A 20,929-nucleotide genomic window follows, 5' to 3' on the forward strand; every position below is an offset into this window, starting at 1 on the left:
TCTTGGCAGTCTATCTATAGTGCTACCTTAGCTGCCCCCAGAAAACTTTTGATTGCTTTGGTTTCTTGTGTTTTAGACTAGAGCAGTTCATACCTTTCTTTCATTTACCAATATCTCTCTCAATAGTTGGGTCTCCTTTTGGTCATGCCAGGTCTATTGATTGAGTTCTCTGTGTCTGCCTGAGATTACAGTTTTGCATCTGTTTTCCTTTTGATCTGAGGAATTTCAGTTGAACACAAGCATTTTCAAGGAAGATAGAACTGTCTTTGTCAGGGAAAAGACAAGTGATTGACAGGTCACCTTGTGCTGGGGTCATAGCTGCATATTAGCCTTCTCATTCAGATCACAAACCATCATTTTTAGATGTAAAAGATAGCATAGCATGACTGATGAAGGCTAGCCCCTTGAGGGAGTTGACCTCTCCTCTGTGGCTGCTCAGGAGCATTGTTCTGATTTGGACCTCCTGGTAATGCCGTCACACCCACCAGGGTCCTTTCATGATGCCAGCTGATACTGATGCTTCCCACTAAGGATGATATATGAGGCCACCAGTGAGGGACTTTTTCCTTTCCAAGCAGAGGTTCTCACCGGGGTCCATGAACTTGTTTTTAAAAATAATTTGAAACCTGTCCAATACAATTAGCTCCCTTATTTATTTTAAGCATTACAAACAATGGTCTGAGAAGAGGCCCATAGACTTTACCAGGCTGCCAAATGGGTCCACAACACAAAAAAGATTAAGAACCTTTCTTGCTTTGAGGGATCTTGTAGCCCCTGACATGACTGAAAGGATACAGAGGAGACAGAGTTGCTGTAGGCTGTGTTTCTGTCATCACTCAATTGTTTGAATTTTCTAAGCCAAACATGGGTCTCAGAGGTCCTATTTCATATAGCTAAGTAATTGCTGGCTCCATCTGTCTCCTGGTTTGTCCTTGGGACAAATTCTATTCTTATTAGAACCCTGGCACCTAATGATTTGGGGGCCTGGGTTTATTCTTAGCTTTCTTCTCCATGGCTTCATTTCAAGCTTAGTAGGTCCATTCCCATGGATCTTGAGGAACCTTGGACAAATCATACAGTGTCCTTCCCATCTCTCAACATTCATATCCACATAAAACCAGGAACATTAAAATGAAGGATGAGGAAAGTCCTAAAGAGCAGCATGAAACTCAAGAGCTACATATGCCTATGTGGAAGAGACAGAGGTTTTGGCCTGTGTGTGGAGATTAATGAGTGGATTATATCAGTAAGAACTTTAGGATCTTAAAAACAACCAAAAAACAAGCAAACTGGCACAGTAAACTGCTTTCTGCTTCCCTGGTTGTTTCCCGGAGTCAGTGCTCAACTATTAGTAGAAAAGGAGAATGAAAGCGTGGTTATGGAGCCCCAAAACACGGTTTCCTTATGCAACTCAGCCAATGGACCCTTAAATCTGCTTTACAGCACTGTTTGCTGCCTCCTTGTAGAATCTCTGTATAACTTTGTGAAAATGTACTCCTGGGAGCATATGAAAAGGCAACATAGTACAGAGGAAAAAATGCTGGGTCTGGGGTCTCAAGCCTTGGGTTTGAAATGTCCTTCATTTATTTACTAACTCGGTGAACTTGGGCAAGTCCCTTAACATCAGTGGATTTCGTCTTCCCCACAAGCAAAATGAAGTTGGATAAGATGACCTCTGAGGTCCTTTTAGCATTCAATCTATTACCCTATGTCTTCTACTTCGCAGGTCAAGGTCTCTAAGTATAAGCTTCGAGGGATTAGTTTACAAGGTCAGGTTCTTGCTACTGGTTTTTTCCTCTGGATTTTTTTAAACCTTTACCTTCCATCTTAGAATTGATTCCAAGGCATCAGTAAGGACTAAGCAACTGGGGTTAAGTGATTTGCCCAGAATTACACACCTAGGAAGTGCCTGAGTCTAACTTTGAACCCAGGCCTGGTCCCTAAAAAAAATTAAGTAAATAAAAATAAATGCTTGCTGCTTTGACTTAGTTATATTTTAATGCTAACTTTCCAACATTGTCTTTATTCTTCTCTTTTTTTCCTTCTTCAATTCCCAAAATGCAAACTAAATACATAAATAAATTTTAAAATGCAGATTTCTCAGACCACAGAAAATGGTGGATTGGTCCATTGGGATATTATGACTTTGTCAGAGGGCACCAGATGGTCAGCTGGATCAAATGATCTTGAGAGAGGTGGCTAGGCAAATTCCCTTAAAGCCAGTCAAACAGGCAAAGCTTTCCAGTGGTGGTGGGCTCCCACTCCTAGTCACTGAGACAATACATACTTAATGGTCCTGAATCTTACTGAGCTGCCAGGGACCTTTTTCATGTCCCACAGCTCTTAGTTTAGTATTTATCAGGAGAAGAAACTGCTGGGTCAGGGCACTTCCTATATTAATAGTGGGAAAACATAGTATGGGGGAAAAGGGTTTCAGGGCTCTTCAGACAAACCATGAGGACCCCCCCTTTCCTGAGATTTGTCATGAGATGTTTAGGCGAGTGGAAGAAGGCCATCACTGTGCTTGGTCCAGAGAGATGTTTAATAAATGCCAGCTGAATGAATGAGTGATGGACACAGGGCTGTCCTGTGAAACCTTTCAAACCATCTGCTTTGAAGTTGTATAAGCTTATTTTTGAAAGTTGATACAGCAGTATATTGACAAATAAAGCCTTCATCAAGTACATACTATATATATCATGTGTTGCACTATTTGGGGATACAAATAACAAGCAAACAATACAGCCCCTTCCCCCGAGGAGCTTATATTTTAATAGAAGACAATACATAGTATAGGGATTTGATGAAATATGTTTATAACAAGAGTCTTGCTCAAACAGACTAAACTGTTAGCTCCTGGTGACTAAGGCCCCTTGTCTTGCTCATGTTTGTGTCCCCCCACAATATATGACATATGTTTTTTGAACAGGTCAGCCAGGTGGCTGTGCTTGGAGTCAGAAAGAACTGAGTTCAAATCCAGCCTCAGACACTTACTAGCTGTGTGACCCTGGGAAAATCATTTAGCATTTTTGCTTCTGTTTCCTCATTTATAAAATGGGGAGACTAATAGCATCTACTTCATGGGTTGTGGTGAGGATGAAATAAGATAACTAACGTGTTTAGCATGGTGTCCAGTAAGCACTATGTTAACATTAGCTATTATCATGATGCAATTTGTACAGCAGAGACCACAGGGCCCACCCTATCAGCAAAGTCACACTGGCATCTTTTACTCAGAGGAAGAAATCATAGCTCTCTCCCACTCCACAGCACCCTTGTAAGTATAAATAAAATAATGGAGAAGAGTCTGTTCTGGCATATATGTTGTTGGCCACCACCCCTGCATCATGATGAAGATTTACCTTCCAGTTCCAGATCTGTTTCATAGTTCTCAATTTTGTTTTTATTTTTTTCATCGATAGGAGAAGAATCTACCTCACAGATGATTTCTTCTTCATTAGAATCACTCTCTTCGTTTGCTTGTTCAGTCTCATCTAAAAAGAAAAAAAGAGGGAAGAAAAGTCCATCTCCCTCATCCTGTGTTAGGAACTTGCACCTTTCTCTAGCCTAACCAGAAATAATCCAACCCTACCTCTTTCTCAGGGACTTTTTGGAAAGAAATCCAGTTCATTCGCCTACCCGGCAGTCCCATTCTCCTCCCTCCTTCTTGGTTCTGGGTTTTTGTTACTTTGATGAAGGAGTAGAGTCTCTGTCACTAAGGGGAAGACTTTGATCTGATAGGTTATTTGTAAATGAAGGGGTTGGAGCAGGTGATCTCTAAGGCACCTTCTCTCTCTATCATTTTATAATTTGATGGCAGGTGCAGTCCATGTACTTTCCTCTCCCTACCTGTGCCCTCCCCTACCTGCCTGCAGTATATTCAATACAGTTCAGTAAGTATTAAGTGCAAAACTGGCCTTTGAACTATGCCAAACTTGTCTGAGAAGACTTGATGCTTTCCTGCTGTATTCCCTGGTTGTTGCTCATTTGAGAACCCTGGGAAATCTCTAACAGGCTTGGTTCTGTGTTTGACTGCACACATTTGACTAGACCAATTACTTTCTTCCTTCTCTTCCATGATACTGACTTGGTGATTTACTCAACTTACACTTTTTCTTTTGGGGGAAAGACAAAGAAAAGGCAGGATAGTGAAGTAGATATAGAAGATATAGTAGATATAGATATAGAAGATATAGAAGTAGATATAGATATAGAAGACCTGCATTCAATTCCTACTTCTGACACACTATGTGACTGTAGGTAAGTTATGCAGTTTCTCTGTCTCAGTGAATGAATTCCCTAAAACTTTAAGCTATGATCAATATTTGTAGAAGGAGTTTCCACAGTGGGAATTCTCCAAGTTTATTGCAATATCCAGCTCTCTTTAGGGTCAGACATGGACTGAAAAGCTGGTTTGAATGCCAAATGCAAGAGGAAAGGAAGTTAAATTTGGCTTCCAAATAATAACAGCATTTATAAAGCACATTATGTCATTTGATGCTCATAATAAACTTGAGATAGTTACTATTGTCATCTTCATTTTATAGATGAAGAAACAGGCTGAGACAGATTAAATGACTTGCCCAAAGTCACACAATTTATAAGTGTTTGAGGAAGGATTCGAACACAGGTTTTCTTGACTCATAAGCAGTCTATCCACTTTGCTCCCAACCTGTCTAGCTAAATAACATTAATGCCTTTCCCTTCCAATCTTCAGTTAATATTCCTAGGAGGAATGAGAGGATGGAGCAAAATCTTCTTTCAGTTGAAATTAAATATTAAAATATTATGGTTCCATGCTTCTCTTACTGTTCTCCTTTCCTTGATGAGGGATATTTGAAAATAATAGGACTTCCCTTATAGTCTATGCCCTGTTATGACATTTGAGTGAAAATTTGTAATTCTTGAACCTCAGTTCAATTATCTATGGGATTTTTTTTTTTGCAGTGTGAAATTCCAACACTGAATTCCTACCACCAGCATCAGAAGGAATGACTAGATGGTATAAAGACATGCTGTTGGCATTTAAGAGGCATGACAATGAATCAGAGAATTTAAGTTCAAATCTCTCTGTTGACCTGTGTGAGCGTTGCAAGTCATTTAAACCTCTTTGGGTTTATTTATAAAATGAGGAACTTGTATTAGATGATCTTTGAGGTCTCTTCCAGTTTGAAATATATGACCCTCTGATCCTGGAATATGGGTGGAAATACCTCTACAGTAAACTAGGAGATCTCATGCCCTGGAGAAACAAGGCCCCTGGCAATTCCACAGCTCTGATTTGAAATGAAGTCAGGAAGCTCTCCTATTCTTTGCATAGAAGTATAAATTCTTGGTGTCACCCCTGATAGTGGTGTAACATAAAGAAAACTGGCTTGGGGAATAATAGATGAATTCAACCACTAATTCTCCGATTCTTTAGACAAGTGAGTTCACCTTTCTGGGTCTTAAATCCTCACTGAATTTTAAATGTGTGTGTGTGTGTGTGTGTGTGTGTGTGTGTGTGTGTGTGTGTGTGTGTGTGTGTGTGTGATATAGGGTAGGAAGTTGGATTGGGTCTACGGTCCTGTCCAGCTCTACAGTTCTACAATTCTAACATCCTGTTGACCAGTTCTTGACCTACCCCCATCCAACCCCCAATCAATGTGCTACAAATCCTGTTCCAGAAGGCAAGAAGCAAGAAAAGCTGGGCCCCACAGAACATGTAATCACTGCATTTTCAGCTGGGGCAGCACCAAAGGAATCTAAGTGGTGATAAATGTTATGACTTTTCACCTTGCTTAAGTTCAAGTAATTCATCAATATCATCATCATCATAGTCCATGTTGTCAACGCCCTTCCCAGTGTTGCTGCTAGCTGCTGTTCACCACCTTGCTGGTCTTTCCCCCAGAAGCACACGGGTACATTCACTTCTGTTTCAAACTTTGTTCTCCTCAATCTCCCATAAACAAATCCTGGTGGACTGTTGTAACCTTTCTACCACAGCAAGCCCCAGAAAGAACTGATCCCTGAGGTGACCTGACATGCGTGAATATTATCCCAGTTCAGTCAGTTGGGAGAAACTTTGCTTCCCCTGGTCAACAGGGCAAGGAAACCTGCTTTGCCCCTGAGAAGTTGTCCTGGGGCCCTGTCTAAATGAGACCCTCCCATGCCTCTTACCCCAACCCCCTCCCTCCCTCCACTTTTCATTTCATCTCCAACATTCCATGACCTCATCTAGTCATTGTGATCTAGGAGGGTGAACCTGGCAACAGCAGGCCTCGCAACCTCCCGTCAGCTCAGGCAGTCATCTTTTCTCCTATGTTCATCGGGATCAAGCCAAGGCTTGGCTGGGAGTGCCCAGGTGGTGTGGGTGGGTCACTCACAGGTGGTATATTTCCCTCTGAGTTAGGACTGAACCAGAGCCTCTTAATCAGGTGACTGTCAAGAGCTGCCATCATGTTCTACTCTAGAGATGGTGGCTGTACTTCAAGTACAAAATATTTCAGTGGAGGGTGAGGTCAGTTTCCTCCTGTATAGGTTTTTTGTTTTTTTTTGTTTTTATTTTTATTTTGTTTTTGTTTTTAAATTTGGGAAAGCATTCTGAGGCTTGGAGCAGAAGATCTGTATCCGACAAATAGACACATTCTATCAACACAGCTGACGGCAGCCAAAGCATTGTCCAAGCAAGAGCTGCTTCTTGTCAACTTAAATTGAAGTTGCCCAGAGACCAGTCCCATTCCAGGTTGTATTTTATGTCTTGGAGTTGAAGTTCACATATAGTTTACTGGTTGGTGAATCCAGAGACTTTTTTTGTTCTTGTTTTTACTTCTTGACAAGTTCTTCCAGCACTTCAACAGGTCAGGTCAGTAATTTGGTGGTTGACTTCATAAGATTCAATTTCAATAGAACTGTCATCTCATCCATGTGATTATTCTAACAGTGCAGACTGCAATCTCATCTCTATGAGATTCTTGTCCATGAACTCCAACAAATCCTCCATAGAGGATCTATGGCCTTCTTCTAGGACCCTTTAACATTTTGTGAGCACCAGTGCAAGCTTTGGGCTGTGCATTCTCACTGTGTGTGTGATTGGCCCACCTTCATTTCTGATCATACATTTCTTAGATATCTGTTAAGCACCTTCTGTGAGGCTCTTCCAAAGTCAAGTTTAGCACCAGAGATCAGAAAGACCTGTGCAACTGTGGCCCATCCTGTAAATTTTATCATTGGCTTTTGGGTTACCTGCTGTTTTAATTATTTGGAGAGTCATGGTATTCTACCACACACTATCACATGGCTTCCATTAAATTATATAGTGATATAGGAGTGAAAGATATGAAGAGCAGAGATATTAAGCCAGGAGGAAGGCAGGATACAGTAGAAAAAGAATCAGACACTTCCCTTGAAAAAATGTTAGATGTGTGTTAATTCTTTATTAGAAATGTGATTAGTTGATTTGAATAATTCTCCACATACAATCTCTTGGCCCTGGGTTTGGTGACTTCTTAGAAGAGTACTAAGTGATGAGAGTTTAGGACTGACAGGTAAGAAGTGCTGTCAGAGGTGAAGAGAACTTAATGTATTCAATGGACATTCATTATAGCTAGCCAAAAACCTTCTACACCTCTTCTCTGTTGCTTGAAAGAACATAAATGCATTTAATTTGACTTTATCTTCAACTGTTAGATCATTTCTATTGAGCAAAAGGGGTTCATTTATTTCTCCACTACTGAGGGGGAGAAGATATTTAAAGGGGTCTTAAATAAGTCCATTTTAGACAATGGGATTATGTTACTTCTACAAAACAATGGGAGTTAGAAATCTTTCCTTGGAGGAAAAAATGTTATAGGCAATTATTTTGGCACACTGATATTTGGAAGCAGACAGTCACTTTCATTTTGGCTTTTAGATTAGTTCAAAACTAGCATTTGGTTGGTTTTGAGACTGGAGTCACTTCAAAGAGAATTTTTACTCTAGGCATACCACTAGGTCTAACTTCCCTGAACCAACTTCTAGGCCAAAAGAGGTGTAAATGAGGTTCTTGTGAACTTGGGAAAGGGCCTTAGACTCAAAGTTGAGATTTGTAGGTTCAAATCTTAGCACTGAAATGCCTTAGCTATGTGACCATGAAGAGTCAATTAAACTCCCTGAGTATTAGTTTCCTCATCTATAAAACAGAGATAATATATTTCTACTATCTACTTCAAAGTGTTATAAAGAAGAACTTTGGAAACCTCAAAGTATTATATATATAAGAATTTTCTTGTTATTCACATGTTTCTCTGAAGCAAAGGGAACTTCAGGATGGGGAAGCAAATCCAGCTTTCTCCTGTGGAGCCCAATTCATGATTTGGAAACTATGTAGAACTTGGGGTTCCCTAGTCTACTATGGTATCTCAGTCACTTGGATAAGTTACTAACAAGACTGCAAGATAACTCTATAACAACAAGATAACTCTATAACAGCATATTCTTTAACGTTTGAGTTTTGGGGTTAGCTAGGTGGCTCACTGGGTAGAGAGACAGGCCTGGAGTCTTGAGGATTTGGGGTCAAATCTGACCTCAGACACTTCCTAGCTATGTGACCCTGGGCAAGTCACTTAACCCAGTTGCTTAGACCTTATCTCTCTTTTGCCTTAGAACTAATACTAAGACAGAAAGTCAGGATTAAAAAAAAAACAAAAACAAAAAGCCACAACATTTGAGTTTTCATGACCTACTGTAACATAATTCTAAATACTTCTAGATATCAATGCTTTGCTAGTCTAAGTAAATCTTTATATTTAGGCTCTTTATGCCTCTTGCCTGGATATCTCATAATATTTTATAGATAACAAGTCAAAGGAAATAAGTACTAAGATGTAGAGAAGACAGGAGGGAAGGGAATAAGCATTCTAAGGCACCTACTATGTACCAGGCAATGTGCCAAGCACTTGACTTCTTTGATTTCATTTGATCCTCACAATAACCCTGTGAGGTGGGTGCTGTTATTATTCCAATTTTACGGTTGAGGAAACAAATGTAGGAGCTTAAAGCTCTCCTCGGAATCAAGAAGACATGAGTTCAAATCCAGTCTCTGAAGGAAATTAGCTATATGACTCAGTAAATCACTAAATCTCTTAATCCCCCCACTCCCCAGGCAACTCTCTAAAGCCCTAAATTGCAGAGAAGGTGTAATCTACAATGGTAAAGGAAGTTCTTTAATTGGAGTTCCCTATACCAGTGAAATAACAGGTTCCTCAAAAACCAAAGCTCAACAAAAAAATCCTCCCCCAAATAAATCAGACTCATCTAGGACAAAGTATTTATTAAATGCTCACTCTGTGCAGGAACTATACTAAGTTGGGGGATGCAAAGAAAGCCAAAATCCTGGGCCCAGCCCACCTCAAGGACATTGAATTCTAATGGAGAAAGCAACACACATATGGGTCCTTATGGTGGAGGTGTAGTCTTTGTTTACAAGTGCAGCAAGTTAGAAATCTATACTGACTTTAATTAGAAACTACTCTTCTGGGTGACCTGGTTCAATATCTAGAAATATATCCTTTGGTCCCATAGGGAAATTTAATCTTTGAGTGGGCAATTCATCCCTCTTAGTTTGGCAGTTTCAGGGATACATGATTTCAGGTAGCAGAAGGGACTCTCATTCATGGGAACTTACCGAATATGAGTTGAAAACCAATCTGTCTTAGCACATTAGTCTTAGTTGTAGGGGGACACAGAGAAGATACGTACCTTAGCATAGGAGGTCACACAGCTAATATGGAGAAGACTGAAAAGCCCGTGGATTGAGGTTTAATTTTAACTTGGACATTTTCTACCTTTGTGACTTTGAGCAAATCTCTTAACCATTCTTAAATGCCTGAGTTTCTCATCAATAAAATGAGAAAGTTGGACCAGATGACCTCTATGATTCCTTCTGACTCTAAATCCATGACTGTATTGTAAATATTAGAGATAGAATTCAAACATAGGTCTTCTTAAGATCAAGTCTAATACTTTAAGTAGGAATGTGAGGACAATGATAATCCTTCCAAGTGAGAATAAAAATACTTCCTTCCAGATCATGTCTACAAAAGTTAGAAATTCTTCACTGAGAGATATTGAGGGAATCACTTCATGTTAGGTCAAAGTAAACATAATGGGTAAACAACAACCCATGACATTAATATGATTTTAATATAATTTTGAGGATAAAGTATAGATGACAGGTTAAATGAGTTATCTCCAATAATTTACATTTATGTAGATATAAAAATATATATGCATTATTTATACATAGGAGCATAACCATGTTTTGAGGGTTGGTTACTAGTCTAGCAAAACCAAAAGGAATAGTATCCTTTCATCTAGATATAATATATTTAATCTAGACATATTTCTTAATAAAAGTAAATCCCTTGTTTTCAGCTTATCCAAGGTTCATTTACAGTTGAACATGTATATGTTCATTGCTACAGACCAACTTCTACCTGTTAATGGTTGTTTTGGGGAAATGATGTTTCTAAAGGACTTTAGCTGGGGTCATAAATTTTACAGATTATTGGGAATAACTCTGATTTAACCTGTCATTTATGCTGTATCCTCAAAATTATGTTAAAACCATCATAATGTTGGTGATTGTTATTTATTACCTACCTTTATTACTGATGACTCTTGGATTGACCTCAAGTAGTTCACACAGGATATAGCACTGGAGGATTTCTTACTGTTTTGTAAACTTGATATGGACAATAAGTGGTTTTTTCCTCTCTCATTTTGAAGATAGGGATGCCACTGTACTTACTATCCTGCTTGGAATAGTGCAGTTGGTCATCTGGACCATCTGTATCTGTACAGTTGGATCAACTGTATTTGGAAGCTGTAAAGATTTTAGCCCTACCTAGGACAAAATAACTAGGGATTACCTTGGGACTCACAATTTAGATGCTAACAGCACTTGTCCTTCCAATTTAAAGAAACAATAGAATTTAGGACCTAATTAGTGAAAATAAACAAAAATCCCAACTAATTAAAATGGGAAACTATCAGAAGGTAGGCTATGGGTAAGTCTCTTCTCTACCTTGCCCTACTCTTTTTACCTCTACTTACCCTTCTTTTCATATAAGCACACTCCTTCATGTTATTTGCCCTGTATCTCTTGTGGAACTTGTACCAAGTGTAAAATGACAGTGACACAGATGTCTAAGCATAACTTCTATCAGCTTGTTAAATAATGCCAGATTTTAAATTGAAGAATACACATCATATTAAAACCAGAAGAGTAGGGTCAAGTGAAAGAAGAATGTATGCCAATAATAGGCAAAGGTTATGTTAAAACATTTCAACATAAAACTATTAAACTCTTGGTAAGATGAGAGAATTGGACTAGATGATCTCACTGCTCTTTTCTAGCTCTAAAAGTCTAAGTCTAGGGGGAATAGAGTTGAAAATGGAAAAGGGAAATGGACATTTGGAAAGACCCATGAACACCAGATGCCTGACTACTTTAAATTAATCTTGAACAAAAAAAACTCGGGGGATGTGAAATTAGGGTAGCTGGCCATGGGAAGGTCTCTAAAATATTATCTTGTGAAGATAGCCCTATGTATTCTTCCTAGTAGGTGGCAATGGAGTATATACTCACTCTACCAAGAAAGCAAACAGGTAGAAAAGGAAAATTTTGGCTAGATTACCTGATTTATTTCTGGAGTGCTCTCTCAGTCTTGAGATTGCTAGCATTTTGTCCAGTACCTCATGGAGAGACTTGATATGATCAGAATAATAGTATTCTGTGTATACATTTTTTTCTTTGCCATTCAAGGATCTTGAAACACTACTGAATTTCTTCTTTCATTCTTGCAGTACCTTTGGGGAGAAAGTAAGGAAGGGGTTAATTCTTATTGGCCATTGCTTTACATACGTGGAACAGGGAAGCAAACAGAGGCTAAGGCAACTGACAAATTAGTACCTGGTGGGTGATTCTAAGTATTCTAGATCTTGAGCTTAAAGAGATCTTTTAACCTTTCCTTTCCATTTTACAGATGAGGAAATTAAAGTCCAAGAAGAATTCAATGTTTTGTCCAAAGTCATAGGAAAAATAACAATAACTATCATTTCCATAATAGGTTTGCAAAGAGCTTTTCAAACATCATCTCATCAGGAAGTTGGTATTATTATACCTTCATTTTCCAAATTAGGAACCTGAGACAGAGGTTAAGTGACTTGCTCATGTTCACACAGATTTAATGGCTGCATGTGATCACACTCAAGGTCTTCTTGACTCCAGGCCCTGTGCTCTCTCTACCATCTAGTTGCCATCATTCTTGGCGAAGCTAGGTTCTGAATCTAGGTCTTCTTTCCTTCTCAAGTTGGGACTTTTTTCCAAATGCATCATACTATTTCTCTGATGTGAAGAACAAGATCCAGAACATTCAAGCAAGACTGTGTCCCCTCTGTCCTCAAGGTTCACTCATTTATAACTCCCTTTCTGGATTAACCAATACAAATACTAGAGGAAATGTAGGGTTGGGGGAGAAAATTTCCAAAATTTAAAATGAAATAATTTGAGAGTGCTGGGAACATAAGCTAGGAGGGTATAAAGTTGAATCATCTCTAACTCCCAAAGAATCCCAAACATTCACAACATTGCATTGAAAATATCATCTCCCTCATTTTTCCTTACCCTTTCCTCTCTTCCTTATGCTCAGACTGTGAAAGAAGGGACTTCCTGGCTAGGTCCAGATAAATGTTGTAAGTTTAGGATCAGTTTTGGAAATTGAGCCTCTGGAAGCTAGGCCAAATGAAAACAAGAAAGATTCTCTCAAAATTAATCTACTATCTAAGATGGTGGCCTTTGTTTGGGGGCTGTTTTTGAATGTAGCCTGCCTAAGATAATTAACTGATTCCACAAAAATGTATAATAGGTAGAAGTGCATTATAAGAAATAGTGTAAGCAATGTTAGAGAACTTACAACGCTGTGGAGGGTTTGGTTGTAATGCATTTTATTTTGTTGCAAAACAAATTGATAGGGCAAAATCATACCTATATAAAAAAATGACTCACTATTGAATATTTTCACTCAATATGGCTCTCAGTAGTTCAGCTGGCACCTGCAGTCTCCTGTTGAATGGGTATGAAGACAATTGTTACCCTAAGATTTGCATTGGTCTCAGGCACCAAGGGTAAACAACATCAAGAAAAACTATAATGTTCATAATGTGTTGGGTTTTTTTTTTAACACAGAAAGTGTTAACTGGGTGTCATATATAATCCCTACTTCTGGGGTGGTTGAGGTTGGTACATTGCTTGAACTCTGGAGTTCTGAGCTGCCTTGAGCTAAGCCAATCAACTGTCTGCATTAAATTTGGCAAAAGTATCATGAGCCTCCAAGCAAGGAGCTACCAGGGTTTCTAAGGAGGAGCAAACTGGGCTCGGTTAGAAATGGACCAGATTAAATTTAGTTCCTTTGCCAATTAGCATTGGGAACAAGCCTGTAAATGATTGTTGCACTTCCATTTTGGGCAGCGATAAAAAGACACGGTCTCCAAAAAAAAGTATAACAAAAATGCTATTGTTATTATTACCATCACCATCATTATCAATATTTATTATCCATCTCTCTGTTTCTTTTTCTAGCTTTTCTGTGTCATGATGTACCCAGCCGGTCCTGGGTCTGGAGACTCCCCAGAGGGCTTTCCTGAACAACAGAGACTCCAGCCACAAATTGGAGACTGCACAGCCCGGACACTGGGTACTGAGAAAGGGAACACAATAGAACTTTCTGGCTCTACAATGGGAAGTGGGAGAGGGGCGGGAAGCAAAAAGGATGTATGTAAGATGAGTTGAAGAGAAACTGAAAAATGAGGCGTCATACACACATATGTGGCTTTTGGTGCTCAGAGCCTCTTTTATTTAGGGGATTATGGAATTCAGAACTGGAAAGGGTCTTTGTTGTCACTTACCCTTAGTCATCATTTAATTGATAAGGAAGTTGAAGTCCAGAAAAAAAAGTGATTTAATGACCGAATCATAAAATGTCAGAGTTGGAAGGGATTTTAGAGGTCATGTAGTCCCACTATACTTGAACAGAATGAGCCATTCATTCTACATGTCCACCAAAGGAATCAGCCACCTTTGGATGAAAAATCTCTAGCGAGAGACTCGACTGTCTTCCAGGGCAGCCCATTCAAGTTTTAGACAGCTCAAAATTTTTAGAAAAGTTTTCCTCATATTTAGTCAAAATATGCTCTACTAAGAGCATACTTCTAGCCTTTGGGGCAAACAGAGCAAGGCCAATCTCTTCCCAGAGTCTTTCATATACTTGAAGGTATCTTATCCCTGGTAGGTCTATTCTTTCCCAGGGTAAACATGGCCTGTTCCCTTCAACCAATCTTCATATTGTGAGAACTTGGGAGTGAGAGTGAGGGAGGAAACAAGCATTTATTAAATGCCTACAGGCAGAGTGAGCTGACACTGTGAATACAGAGCCAGGCCTAGAGATAGGTGGGATCAAATTTAGCCTCACATACCTTCTAGCTGTGTGACCCTGGGCAAGTCACTTAACCTGTTACTGCTTTTCTGCCTTGGAATGAATACTTAGTATCAGTTCTTGGAATCCATACACACTACTGATTTGAAGACAGAAGGTGAGACTTTAAAAAAAAAGTCTACTAAGAGGCAATACTGTGCCTAGTAAGCTCTTTTCAATTATATTCTCATTTGAATCTCACAGCAGTCCTCAGAAGTAGATACTATATTATTCTCCTCATTTTACAGCTGAGGAAACAGAGGCAGATAGGTTAAGTGATATATCCAGAGTCACACAGTTAAGAAACATCTGAGGCTTTTCACCATCCTCATTTCACCATTCCCTCTTCTGAACAAAAGAGCATTTCAAAAAAATTTCTAGAATGTAGCATCCAACATTGAATTAAACATTCCAGAGGTAGCTTGACCAAGTGCAGAATATTGGTGAGACTTATCACCTTTCTGGTTTTGGACATTATGGTTTTTTTTTTCAGTGACTTATAAGACTGCATTAGCTTTTATGTATTTGTGTGCTGACATATGGTACTATTTACTCACTTAAGCTTTTTACCCACTTTTCTTGTGCAAAAAGATATTCCTCTCATATTTGGTATTTTTTTAACCCTCTCTATTTTATATTGATTTTTAAAACTCAAGTACAAGGTATGAGGTATAGCCCTGTTAAATTTCATTTAATACAATTCAGTTCAAGGTTCTAATCTTCCTTTAATATTCTGGTTTCTGTTGTCCTATTCAAACTGTAAAGTTTTCCTTCCGGTCTCCAAATAATTTACAAATTTCACAAGTATAATGCTTATGTCTTTATTCAAATAATTTTTAATGCCACACAGATAACATAGGATTTGTACCTAGATCCTTTTGTTACAAATTCAGCAATTTTTTTTAATTACACCATAAAATTGTGTTGTTCTTTTCTCATCTCTTCTTAAATATGACTTTCCCATTTTCCCTAGCTGGAGAGGAAATTGGGAAAGTGGTCGAGGGTGAGGGGGAGGGGAATGACCTAGTTTGGGGGAGGAGGAAAAAAGAAATGAGTGAGTTAAAAATTCTTTTCTGTTAGATGGCGCTGGAGTTGGAGTCAGGAAGAATTTAGTTCAAATCTCAGCTTAAGACATTTACTAGCTGTGTGACACTGAGCAACTTCCCTGGTTTCAGTTTTTCATTTGTAAAATGGGGATTAATAATAGAATCTACCTCCCTGAATTTTGTGAGGACAAAATGAGTTATTTGCAAAGCACTTTGTGATCCTTTAAGTCCCTTATAAAAGATAGTTGTTATTATTTCGCCAGTTAACTGGGTTTGTTATCCTTTCCCTTTCTGGGCTTGGTTTCCTCATCTGCCAAAGGTTTTGTGAGGATAAAATGAGATACAGAGCACTTTATGAAATTCAGAATGCTATGTATATGAAAGTTATTGTTATTTGTTGTTATTCTGCTCATTACCTAGGACTGTGGCCTTGGGCAAATCCCTTCCTTTCCATGGGCCTCAGTTTCCTTGTCTGTAAAATTGTGTGCATTGGACTGGGGGTGGGGGAGTTCTTCTAAATTCCCTTCTTGGGGCAGGGAGGGGGTGGGAGTGAGTGGAGGCTCTAGGGCTGATGAAGGGAGGGGCGGGGCCTGCGTTCGGAGGGGCGGCACCTGCGTTCGGAGGGGCGGGGCCTGCGTTCGGAGGCACAGGCGGAGCCGCCGGTCGGTGGTTGATTGATTGATTGGGTACCGCAGCGCCCGGTCGAGGGTGAGACAGGTCTATCACTGGGAAGGAAGGGGGCATCCGCCCTGAGGGAGCTAGGAGAGGGGGTGGGGGTGGGGCAAGTTGCCGCCGGTTGTTTTGGTCACCGGGGCACAACCGTGTTCTCCGCGCGCCAGGCACGCGCGCTCCCAATAAAGTTGTTGTTGAAGGGCTAGCGGCGGGAGTGGCCGGCGGCTGCGGCGGCGGCACCACGTGGGCGCGGCTGCTGCGGGGAGACCCGGCGGAAGGGCAGGCAACCCAGACCCACTGCCGGGTATGATCGGGTCGTGCCTGTGCTACCTGCTGCTGCCCGCGGCGCGCCTGTGCCGCGTCCTCTCAGGTACCCGGGACCCCATGCCCTGGGGGCCGCCCAGGCGGATCCCTCTCTTCCGTCCCGGAAGTCAGCCCACCCCCACCCCACCCCTGCTGCGGGTGGGCGCACCAGATGCAGTCCACCGAGCAGGAGTGGAGGGAATAAAGCCTCCTTTCTGCCCGCGGCGGAAGGATTCGCCCAGCAGGAACAGCCGCCTCTGCGGAGACGCGGCCGGGGGCCTCTGTCCGGTGCTCACCTGGGGCTAGAAGTCTGGGAGAGGGTACCGGGCTGTAGGGGATGCCCTTCAATTAATTGATCTCTGCGAAGCTGGGGCTTCCTGGTTCTCCTCCCTCCCCCCCGAGAAAAAAGCAGGTCAGAATGAACAGTCCGTGACTGATGCTTTGTAATTAGGAACATCACTTATTACACCAGATAGCAAAAACAACGAAGTCATCCCAGGCTATTTTACTCCGAGACGTTAAGCAAGGGTATGGAAATGTGTTCTTACTGTAAGAAGGCAAAGTACAATGTACAGGATGGTCCAAAAGTCTCGAAGGCTTTAACAAAGCTTTATGGGTGAGCTTTAATAAATTCAAACTGCAGGCAGATTTTTAGGGGGTACCCTGTATCCTAGAAAAAATTCCTTAACTTTTAAGAATGGGCTTTAATGGATTTAAACTACAGGAAAACTTTTAGGGGCGTCCTATATCTTAGAAAATTTTCCTAAGCTTTAATAGATTTAAACTGCACTCAGACTTTGAGAGTTCCTAGAACGTTTACCTTCCATGATGACTAGATTTTTTTTTTTTTAAATTTGGGCACTAGTGGAGTTTAAACCTATATTCTGGAAAATTCACATGTTAAAACAAATCCTTCCAGAGTGGCACTGTGTCATTGTAGTGCAGTGTCTAATAAATTTAAAAAAATTTTTTTGGAGGGGGGGGTGTAGCTAATTGGCTTCTTTTGTAATTTTGTGTATTTTATTCTTTTAAAAGCATTATTTTCAGTAGGGGTCCAATAGGCTTCACCTGCCCAAGGGGCTAGTCACAAAAAAGATTAAGAAACCCACCTAAGTAAGTGACTAATAAACATTGGTTGCATTTATTTATATGGCCTCAAACTGGCCTTAATCCTAGCTGGCCTGGCTGCTTACCTTTTTTCTCTGCAGGGTTTCTTGCCTTCTTTTCTAGACTACAAGGGAGGAGAAGAAAGTATTTATTTAGGGTCTGCTACGTGCTAGGCACTATGCTAAAAGATGAAAATTTCTTCCTTCTTAGAGAGGAAGGCAATAATAATGGGGGTGGGGTAGGATGGGGTGGTATAGGTAGGAGTCAAGTTTGGAGCCTGTTCTCCATTCTCTTTGGTGGAGACAGCTAGTTGTCTGTGGGCAAAGGTCATGCCTAGTAATAATATAGCTAGAACCATAAGCCCCCAAACACCTCTCAGCCCCTTTGATTTATTCTGATGATTGTATGAATGAATTAATAAAAAAACTTTTATTAAGTACTTATGGGCAAAGCCTATGCTAAGCACTGGGGGTTTATATAGAAAAATAATCACAGGGTAGTTAGAGGGCCCACTGGATTGAGAGCCAGGCTTGGAGACCAGAGGTTCTGGGTTCAACTGTGGCCTTAGACACTTCCTATCTTTGTGACTTTGGGCAAGTCACTTCATAGACCTTAATTAAGAATCGTCTGCCTTGGAACTAGTACACTGTATGGATTCTATGATGGAAGATAAGAGTTTAAAAAGAAAAGAAAAGTAATCAGTCCTTACTCCTAAGGAGCTCATATTCTAATGGGGGAGACTACACAGACAGATTTTTAGCTACAACTCAGAAGGAAAGGTCATATGGTCTCCTTAAGGTGTAGCAGCAAATATATATGTAATTTCCTCTGATAAAATGACATCAGTTTGACAGTATGCCTTAAGCTGTATAGCTTCCTTGTTCTGTCACCAGACCTTAGCCCTCATTCTGTGGATGGAAACATTTGGGATCAAAGACTAGCAATTGCAAAGGACCCTAGAGATTATCTAGGTCAATCTAACCTGCTCCTTTTATAGGTTGCAGAGACCTAGGGAGGCTAAGGATTTGCCCAAGGTCATCACAGGTAGTTAGTGGCATGGGTTAAATTGAATTCTGAGATTCAGAATGAATCTGTGCTTATTTTAGTCCAATCTCAGTAGCCTAAGAGGGGAGATACCTATTTGATTATTCTTAGGGCCATCACTTAGAGATTACAAAATCTGGACTGCTTGCTTATTATGATCATTGTTCTTCCTATTCTTCCAGATTTCACTTACACTGTCTGTCTTCACTTTTTCAGATCTTAGAGCTCTTGTAGTTTGAGACAGTCCTTCCTTCCCTTGAGAAGTGTAGGTGGAGCACCTATATTTTGGTTATGTGAATCCGTGGATAAAATTTCCAGGCCTAGATCCAGGAAGACCGATCTTCCTGATTTCAAATCTGGCCTCAGACAATTCCTAGCTGTGTGATTCTGAGCAAGTCATTTAACCCTTTTTGCCTTAGCTTTTCATCCTCTGTAAAATGAACTGGTGAAGAAATGATGAACCATTCCAATATCTTTGCCAAGAAATCCTTAAATGGGATCACAAAGAGTTAGACACAACTGAAAAACAATTGAACAATAAAGAACATCTGTATTTTGAAACAAAATCTTTTATTTTTGATATTTTTTACATCACCCTCATTGCTGAATATATTCTTCCTTTCCTCCCCTTCCTAGTTAGTCATGCCTTTTAAAAAATATTTAAAAATAAGAAACAAAAACAGTCCCACAAAATCAATTAACACGCCAATTCTTTCTGTGTGCAATATTCCATACCATAGAGCCCCATTAAGGTACTCTGATGCATAATAGTAAATTCATGAATAAACCATTGTTTATTGAGTCCTTGCCTTCACTCTAATGCCTCATTTATCTGGGCATTGTTATCATCTAGGAAGGAGCTGATTCCACATAAATGAATTTAATAGATAATAGACTTTATTTACTCCATGAAGTGCCAAAAAGTTTTAAATTTTGTTCATTATGCAAAGAAAGCTTTCTAAAATGTATGTTGTGCTTTCCTGTCTTCTTAAATAGAGCACATTGTAATGTCTCTGCTTAGTGATTCAGGGCCATGAAAATGTATATCAATTTGCTGTAGTAGATTAAAATACCCTAATGCTATAACAGACTATTTGACTCATTAGGCTAATTTGTCCCAGACTATGGGATTTTAGTTCTCTTGTCTACTTTTATTGTTTATGTCTCCTCCCAGGCTGTCTGCTGTCACTTGTAATCTCTTGTGGGCTGAGAAACCAGATAACCAAACTTGTTAGACTTGTATGTAATTATAGTAAATAGGTGCTGAGTGAGGGCCTAAAGGCATTTTCAGTGGAATAAAGTATGTTAGTTCTAGAGAATTGGCTTCTTGGTGATGATTTTGACTTTTTCCAGACCCTTTCTCTTGGGTTGTGTTTATTGAAATCACAGAATTTATTTATATTTAATGATTATACTTTCACATTCATTTGAGATTTTGAGTTCCAAATTCTCTTTCTCCCTCTACCCTGTACCCTATCCATTGAGAAGGCAAGCAATATATTGATTATACATGTGAAGTTATAGAAAATATAGCATCAGAATTTTGGGTCATAAAAGAATTTTTGAGATCATCTAGGTCAGATCCCACATTGTTCAAAAGAGAAACATGAAGCCCAGAGAAGGGAATTGGCATTCCCAAGGTCATATCGATAAATAGCAACATATTGGAACTAGAACCCAGGTCTAAAGCATGGTGCCAATGTAAAGAACGCTGTTAGAAGATTTTGGTCTTGGCTGGTCTTTTCTCTTGCTTTAACTGCTAGCTGGGCCTCAGTTTTCTCATTTGTAAAATAAGAGAATTGGACTAGATAAGCTCTTTGGACTCTCACAGCTCTAAATCTATGATTCTATAATCCCCAGTCCTTTTCTGCAGTTTTTTTTCTACTCTACCATATCCCTTATTTCAGAGGTTGAAGTGGCCAGAAATCTGGTCTGTGGATAAATGTCCAGTTATCATTTTTTTTTCAGGACTATATGAGGAACTCTTAGAAATACTAAGGAATATTTTTATAACTACATTTTATTAACATGTTTTTGTTTTTACATCATTTATGTTTCTTATGTGTTGTATACTTCTATCTTTTCCCACTGAACAAACCTTTATAATAAAAAATTAACCAGGAAAAAAAGTCCTGTAAAACTAACCAACATATTCTGACATCATATGCAATGTTCCATACTTATGGGCCTGTGAACTTTTAAAAAACAATCTTTTTATAATTTCAGCATAAGTAGTTTGTTTCCTTTGTAATTCCTGTTTTATTT

General features: G+C 39.7%; 2 protein-coding genes across 10 annotated transcripts in view; one reads left to right on the top strand and one right to left on the bottom strand.

Annotated features, from left to right (window-relative positions):
* Positions 1–6,172, bottom strand: part of LRRC74A (leucine rich repeat containing 74A) — a 56,529-nt gene extending 50,357 nt beyond the window's left edge. For both annotated transcript variants that reach the window (XM_056810629.1, XM_056810628.1), the window contains exons 1-2: positions 5,776–6,172; positions 3,363–3,494 (exon numbers count right to left, since the gene is read on the bottom strand). In XM_056810629.1, coding sequence (XP_056666607.1) covers positions 3,363–3,494; positions 5,776–5,824 — 181 coding nt within the window. In that variant the 5' untranslated portion in view covers positions 5,825–6,172. The remainder of the gene's footprint in view (positions 1–3,362; positions 3,495–5,775) is intronic.
* Positions 1–20,929, top strand: part of ANGEL1 (angel homolog 1) — a 122,585-nt gene that overhangs the window by 85,950 nt on the left and 15,706 nt on the right. For 2 of the 8 annotated variants that reach the window (XM_016428175.2, XM_056810627.1), the window contains one exon: positions 13,601–13,715. In XM_016428175.2, the coding sequence (XP_016283661.1) occupies positions 13,613–13,715 (103 nt within the window). In that variant the 5' untranslated portion in view covers positions 13,601–13,612. Of the gene's footprint in view, positions 1–6,238; positions 6,845–13,600; positions 13,716–16,148; positions 16,581–20,929 lie in introns of those variants that run through there. The other 6 variants (XM_007472768.3, XM_007472767.3, XM_007472769.3 and 3 more) reach the window with 6 other exon arrangements.

This window comes from Monodelphis domestica, chromosome 1 (assembly GCF_027887165.1).
Source record: "Monodelphis domestica isolate mMonDom1 chromosome 1, mMonDom1.pri, whole genome shotgun sequence".
NCBI lineage: Eukaryota > Metazoa > Chordata > Mammalia > Didelphimorphia > Didelphidae > Monodelphis > Monodelphis domestica.